Source organism: Lactuca virosa, chromosome 2 (assembly GCF_052849685.1).
Source record: "Lactuca virosa cultivar CGN04683 chromosome 2, Lactuca_virosa_CGN04683_v6, whole genome shotgun sequence".
NCBI lineage: Eukaryota > Viridiplantae > Streptophyta > Magnoliopsida > Asterales > Asteraceae > Lactuca > Lactuca virosa.
In genome coordinates, this window is record NC_136427.1 from 61,668,744 (window position 1) to 61,676,236 (window position 7,493).

At 36.9% G+C, this 7,493-nt stretch overlaps 2 protein-coding genes across 2 annotated transcripts; one reads left to right on the forward strand and one right to left on the reverse strand.

Moving 5' to 3' along the window:
* The first annotated feature begins 952 nt into the window (after positions 1-952).
* LOC145157450 (uncharacterized) lies at positions 953-1,495 on the forward strand. Its single transcript, XM_079076488.1, has one exon. The coding sequence runs from the start codon at positions 953-955 to the stop codon at positions 1,493-1,495; it is 543 nt and encodes a 180-aa protein (XP_078932614.1).
* A 5,378-nt stretch (positions 1,496-6,873) lies between these two features.
* On the reverse strand, positions 6,874-7,179 carry LOC145157451 (secreted RxLR effector protein 161-like). The gene has a single exon (XM_079076489.1). The coding sequence runs from the start codon at positions 7,177-7,179 to the stop codon at positions 6,874-6,876; it is 306 nt and encodes a 101-aa protein (XP_078932615.1).
* Between the last annotated feature and the right edge of the window lie 314 nt (positions 7,180-7,493).

Below are 7,493 nucleotides of genomic sequence, written 5' to 3' on the forward strand. Positions count from 1 at the left end.
GGCGGTATAAGGAAACTACCTATAAAATGGTAGTTGAATGGGTTTCCACTCTCACCCACCGCTTTCTTGATTAGTGGAGGGTCGTTAGCCGAATGGGTTTGATAGGACAAAATTAATTCTCATTAATAAGTATAATGAATTAATCCTTGATTAAAAAGTAATTAAACTATTTTATTTAAATCCCAATCTTAGTTACTTTAGGAAAAATGTGAATTTGTGTGCTTACCCATGAAACTGCACATTGCACTTTATAAGTTGTTAGTGGAGCGTATGGGGTGAACCGACACACAAATAAGGACTAATAAAGAGTGGAAATTGGGTGTCTCAAAAATTATCATTGATTAATGGAGCGCGTGTGGTTAACCGGCACATTAAAATGAGATGATAAATGACATCGAGAGTACCAAACTAATTTGCATGGTTATTCACATCTTTTTTGTGATCCTCGGTATCCCAGTCACAAATGGAATAGCATAATAGAGATTAAACATGCCATTGAATAGTTTCAATGAATCTCAACCGATCTAGGAATTTCATTAAAACGTAATTCGTTCAAATTTTGTTTTCTTGTGGTGGAATTGGTAAATCGTTATTTACCTACCTTTATATAATATACAATTAGATTACAACATCCCTTTTCTAAGTTGTGAATTATCTAGTTGGATCCTAGCCTTAATATTTCATTTTGGGTGTTATATTGAGGATTATCCTTATCTAACTCAAACTATCTTCTTTTTCAGATGTCTACTCCAACTAATGCTTCTGATTTCTCCTCCTCCAACAACAATAACATCATTTCCTTGTTGAACATTTGTTCTAAGGTGCAATTGGATGGCACCAACTATAATGACTGGATGCGCAACATAAAGATGGCCCTTTATATTGAGGACAAAGAGTATGTCCTTGAGAGACCATTCGATGAGATCGACAAAGAGAAGGCCACTCATGAAAAATGGTTACCTACAAGAAACAATACAATGATGCAACAAAAGTGGCTTGCATCATGGTGGTCGCAATGACTCCTGATTTGCAGAGACACTATGAGGATTACTGGTCGTACGAGATGATCAAGAACCTTATGAAAAATTACCATGAGTTAGCTCCTCAAGAAAAGTATGAGGTCGTAAAGTCTCTCATAACAAGCAAAATGAAGGATGGAGAGTCTGTGAGCAACTATGTAAATAGGATGCAACGATACATGGATAGGTTGATCAAGCTCAATGTGAACTTTGATGATGAACTGGCTATTGATATAGTCTTGCACTCTCTACGTAGTTGTTATGATCTGTTCATTTTGACTTATCATTTGAACAACAATGAGACAACCTTGTCTCAACTACAGAACCTCCTGCGAACAGCTGAAGCGCTAATGAAGGGAAAGGGTGTTGCCTCCACTCCTACTACTACTCCAGTTCTGGCCATAGATCAAGGGAAAGGGAAAAAGAAGAAAGGTCCTCCTAAGAAAAAATGGAAAGGAAAATCTCATGTTGGGTGATTTAGCAATGGACCCAAAGGAAAATTCATTTCTGATGCTCCACCTATCTCTGATCGTAAAGAGGCCACTTGCTTCTACTGCAACTACAAAGGGAATTAGAAACGAAGCTGCCCAAAATACTTGCAAGATATCAATGATGGCAAGCTAAAGCCAACCTCGGTAGGAATTTACACTATTTTATCTAATAACTCATCATTTTCTCGTTCTTGGGTCCTTAATACAAGATGCGGATTTTACATTTGTTCTGATTTGCAGGGGCTAAAAAGAAGTGAGGATGTGGAGCATGGAAGGATGGACTTAATAATGGGGAATACACGATCTTCACCTATCACCATGATTGTAGTTTATGGCTTAGTTGTTACTAGTGGGTTAGGATTAGATTTAATAAATTATTGGTACTCGTCAGAAATGGTTCTATTTCTGCTTATAAAGATGGTGTCTTTTTATTTTGAAGCTTTACCTTGTGATGGTGTGTATGAAACTGTGATGATTGTAGACAATTTAGCAAATAGTGTTTTTCAAATTGATTTATCTAATGGTTTAGACAAATCATGCTTGTGGCATTTTCTTCTTGGACATGTCAACAAGAAATGCATTGCCTAACTCCAAAATGATGGAGTGTTGTAATCTTTTGACCTAAGTTCAGATGATACATGCGAATCTTGTCTGTTGGGTAAGATGACAAAATCATCTTTCAATGGATCTTGTGAAAGAGGTGAAGGTTTGTTGGATCTCATACTGTAACGCTCGTGTTTCTAAGATAGGCATTAATGATGATGTAATATTCTAGGTCAATCCTTATAACTCATTTTGAAGAAATAAAGAGGAATTATGTGAATATTATGTGAATTATGTGTTTTATGCTTAATTATTAGGAATTAATTAATTAAGAATAAAATAAGCGTCGAAAATAAATATTAGATAAAGCCGATATCTATTAAGAAAGTTGTAGTGGTCGTGGCAAGGATTCCAGATATATAAAGATGCCGAAATCCGAGTTATAACGAAGAAGTTTTGACCTGTCGAAGTTTCGCGACAAAACCGGCACGGCGCCGAATGAGGTAAAAAGTGAGTTTTTGATAAACTACTTTTTAGCCTTGGTGATCTAAATGAAAGTCGTAGTGTTCGTTAAACCGAGAGTATGTATAAAAACAATGCCCAAATGTGACTTCGTATGAGGAAGTTATGATTTTTCTAAGTTTCAGCTTAGTAGTAGACAGCTAAAAACTCGAATTTTAGATCGAGTGATTTTTAGCCGACAGAACCTAAACAAGAATCGAAGGGCTAGTTAATAGTAGTACAACGGTAAAAAGACAGACGAAAACGGACGTCAGATGAAGAAGTTATGAATTTTTAACGGATTTCCTGTCCCGGTCTGTTAAAAATAATAATATTAAAATTAAAGTCAAAATTAGCCGACGAAGTCTAAACGAAAGTTGTAGAGCATAATTTTACCTACACGTGCATATAAAGAACATCAAAACCGAAGCCCATATACGAAAGTTATGGATTTTAGAAGTTTTGGTTTAAAAATCGAGAAAAACACGAAAACCGAGGAATTTCGCATGGCCCAACTTTGGCCACGTCACCCTCGTCTGAATCTCGCCCCGTGTCCGCCCCGTGTTCCGATCTGATGAGTCATCCGAGCAGCTGGCAACACGTGTTGCACTCCCTCGCATCCGAAGCGTCGGTCCAACCGCGGAGCGACGCGTGCCCCTTAGCGTGTCCGAGCCTCGCATGAACCACCTGGAGCCTCGCATGCGAGCCATCTGGATCCACCTGCCCTTCGCTGCTGCTGCCACCTGCCCCCCTCGGTCTGAAGCCTCACCCTATAAATAGAAGGGTGCGAGACTTCCCGGGGATAATTTGGAAAATTGCCATTTTACACCCTTAAACTCATATTTCTTCCATTCCAACTTCCCCCAAAGCCCCGGTATTATACCAAACACCCAAAATACGTTCCGAAGTGCCCGAAGACCCGAAAAAATTTATCTTTTCGGTTTTGAAGCCAAACCCTCGCAGAGCCCGGTTTCTCAATAAAACTCTCGGTTTTATTAGAAACGATTGTTTTAGGAAACGAAGTGCTGCCCGATTATCATTAAATCAAGTGAGTGTGTAGTCACTTTCATCTTACACATAGATATGACGTATTTTCTATAAAATACGTGCTATGTGTAATTATATTAATTGTTTATTTGAGGTGACTGTTGAATAGATGTTTTATACAAGTTTTAAACTGTATATGTATTTTATCTACAAATATGTTGGGTAAAGCATGTGTAGACGAAATAGTCGATGTGTGTTAAAATGATGAGAGGCCTCGATGTTGTTGTTTTTGTTGTTGTTGTTGTAGTCATCTAGCAGAATATAGATGACGACCACGGACATTTCTAGACAGTCCAGTAGAACACTAGCAGGTTCACAACTTGTAGGTGTTGGTAAACTATATGTTCATTGGTGTATTCCATCCCCCTCATGGTTGCTTTTAGGACATGTATGGCTGAGGAGTCCCCTTAGCAGTAGTGTCCATCCCGATGATAATCCTTAGGCTAGGTCCCTTGTGATAGGTGTTTAGGGACGTAAAGTGAGGATAACGGGAATGGGTACTCAGGGTTATTGTTGATTGATGACCTTAATAAGTTTATTATTATTGTGGGTTGAAAACCCTATATGCTCACCAGGCTCCCAAGCCTGACCCACTCAGCTTTTTATGTTACATGTAGTGGACCCCGAGCATAGTCCGATAATGATGAGAGATTTTTGGATTATAGGCCATTAGTTGTAAATAATTGTTGTAAGGCTTATAATGTCTTGCTTATGCTTTTGATCTGTATCGGAACATGACATCCCGAGGTTTTGATATGAAATGAAAATATATATTTCCTAAAGAAAGGTTTTGATAAATTTTATCATGTTTTGTTTTGGGGACAAATTCCGCAACAACTTTTAAAAGGATTACTCTGACTTTATTTTAAAACCATAAATTAAATCGGTCTTTTCTGGCCGAGAAATTAGGGGATGTCACACATACCCACAGATGTGTGTGGACCCTTCAGATCCACCACAAGGTACGCAAATCGATTCTATGTGACTTTTACTGGTGATTATAGTAGATATGGTTATATCTATTTAATCAATCATAAGTCAGAAACCTTTGAAAAGTTCAAAGAGTTTAAACAAGAAGTCGAGAATCAATTGGGCAGGAAGATAAAGATTCTTAGATCCGATAGAGGCGGTGAGTATCTTAGTATCGAATTCCATGACTACCTCAAGGTGTTGGGTTTTATTTAAAAAAAAATAGTTTCAAAAACTACAAATAATGGCAAACAGAAGACTTGAATTTTATAAAATAACATAAACATTTTATCACCCACCAAGGATCATCATGCAAGTAAAGGAAAGATTTAAAACACAACCATAGAAGTAAGAAGTGGTAACAACCTTTGAAGCACTTTTAGTCCTTTAGGGGAGGCTTGGAAGTTGATGGAGTGAGAATGAACCCTTGAGACACCAACAATGTGCCAACTTGATGTAATGCTAGTTACAACTCTTAAGCTTTTAAGCCAAAACAAGATTATGACTTAAAACGGAATGCAAGAAACAAAAAATCTTCAAAGTTCAAGACTTTAGAGAGAAGATGGGGAAGAAGAGAGAGCTCTCAGCCAAGGAGAATGGAGTGAAGAAAAATGAGTGCACTCACCTTTTATTTATAATGGAATTATGGTCCAAGAGTTATTAACCATTAGACAACTTTGTCCCCTATGTCATGAACACATATTCCTAGGTTTGATTCTTTTTCATTATACCAATGCAAATGTATTTTCTCTTCATCTCATGTTTCCAAGAAGAAAAGACAAGTCAAGAGTTTATATTTTATAAAATCAAAGTTTATAAGATATAAACTTTGTATTTTTGCTAAAAGACAAAAGCTTCATTAGGTCCAAAAAGATGTACATGACATATTATATTCATACCATATGAAATAATTTATTACTTGTATTGTAAAATAAATATTTCCTTGAAATAAATGTTTTCCCAATTATTATAAGAGTTTATGAATATTTATTAAAATCAAGTTCTAATAAATAATCATTTGTATCAAGTTGTTGTTAGTGTGACCCGTAGGATCATACGTTATTTAGCAATATCATTTTAATATGACTGTTGAGCATACTAGATCTTTCAATCTCCCACTTGCACAAGACTCATATCAAACTGATATAGACAGTGGTGAACGTCTAGCAACATTTCACTGCCCCCAACAACATATGATATAGTGTCATTCCATCAACGCCCAATTCCCCGGAAGCCCCCAAGGCTACAATTTGTGAGTAAGGTAAGTTTATCAGTTATCCCTTTACTACATACATCATGTTGAATGAGATATCGATCGCAGTCAATCTCACGCAAGTGTTCAACTTTACATCAGGCCTTAGATATCTAACTCTCAACGAATAAGAGGAACAAATCCCATCTTGACTACATACGCCTCTTGCATGGTTTACATCACGCCTGATAATAGCTTTTATAACTGCTTAACAAAAGAACAGTTTTTGACTACATCCAAGCATAACGTTCCCCAAACTCAAGTCCCAAATATGTATCTCAGGTGTTAAGGATATACATATATTACCTTTTATCAAGTATCATTCATGACAGTGATCCATGAAGTGATCTTGAACGGGTCACTCCAATACTTATTCTCTTGTAAGTATCTATGAAACTGGTTACAATGCTTTGTCAACCATCCTATTTCATATTAGTCTTATTTCATTATTTCTCCCACAATAAAAACTGACTGTGGAGTTTAAGAGTGAATAAATTCACTCAAAGATTAAACATGTTAATAAAGAACACAACAAATATTTAATGAAAAGATCATATGCCATATATATCATAGTCATTACAATAGATGATGTTATATAATGTTCCAATATTCAATACTAATACATAGATCAAATCCAATCACTAGAATAGCGTTGTCCTATTCCTCGAGCATGTCCATCAAAGTTTGCTTGAGGAAGAAGATTCATGAAAGGGTCCGCCAAATTTTGATCGGTGTGAACTTTGCGAATACTAATTTCTCCTTCTTCAACTTTATACCGGATGAAGTTGATTCTGCGGCTAATATGCCTGGTCTTCTTGTGTTCTCGGGGTTCTTTTGCCAAAGAAATAGTACACTCATTATCACATAAAATGTATAAGGGGTCCTGAATGGTAGGGACTACCCCTAGATCCCCAGTGAATTTCTTCATCCAGGTAGCCTCTTGTGCAGCTTCAAAAGCAGCAATGTATTCTGACTCTATAGTGGATTGTGCAACAACACTTTGCTTGGAGCTTTTCCAAGATACCGCACTCCCATTGATAATGAACACATATCATGATTGCGATTTGCAATCATCTCGATCATTTGTGAAGGAACCATCAGTGTAGCATTTTACACTTAAGCTTTCTTCCACGCCTCCATAGACGAGGAACAAATCCTTAGTTCTTCGTAAATACTTTAGGATGTTCTTCACAGCTCTCCAATGACTCTCCATTGGATTTTTTTGGAACTTGCTTACCATGCTCATAGCATAAGCAAGATTAGGTCTTGTACAATTCATAGCATACATGATGGATCCAATTACAGAATCATATGGAATATCTTTCATCTTGTCTAGCTCAGCCTTTGTGCTAGACATTGAGATGAACTTAGTACAGTGCCATGTGCCATGGGTACAAATCCTCTCTTAGATTTTTTCCATGTTGAACTGTTTCAATACTTTCTCAATATATGTACCTTGGCTTAGACCTATTAATCGTATTGATCTATCTATATAGATTTTGATTCCAAGAATGGATTGTGTCTCGCCTAGGTCCTTCATTAAGAAACACCCTTCTAGCCAAGACTTTACACTTTTTAAAGTTGGAATGAGATCTCCGATGATTAGTATGTCATCCACATATAGGACCAAGAATGTCACCGATCTCCCACTAGTTTTCATGTAAACACAAG

Excerpts from the sequence above, each read along its gene's own strand:
- LOC145157450 (XM_079076488.1), top strand. The coding sequence starts at position 953 with ATGGTTACCTACAAGAAACAATACAATGATGCAACAAAAGTGGCTTGC.
- LOC145157451 (XM_079076489.1), bottom strand. The coding sequence starts at position 7,179 with ATGTCTAGCACAAAGGCTGAGCTAGACAAGATGAAAGATATTCCATAT.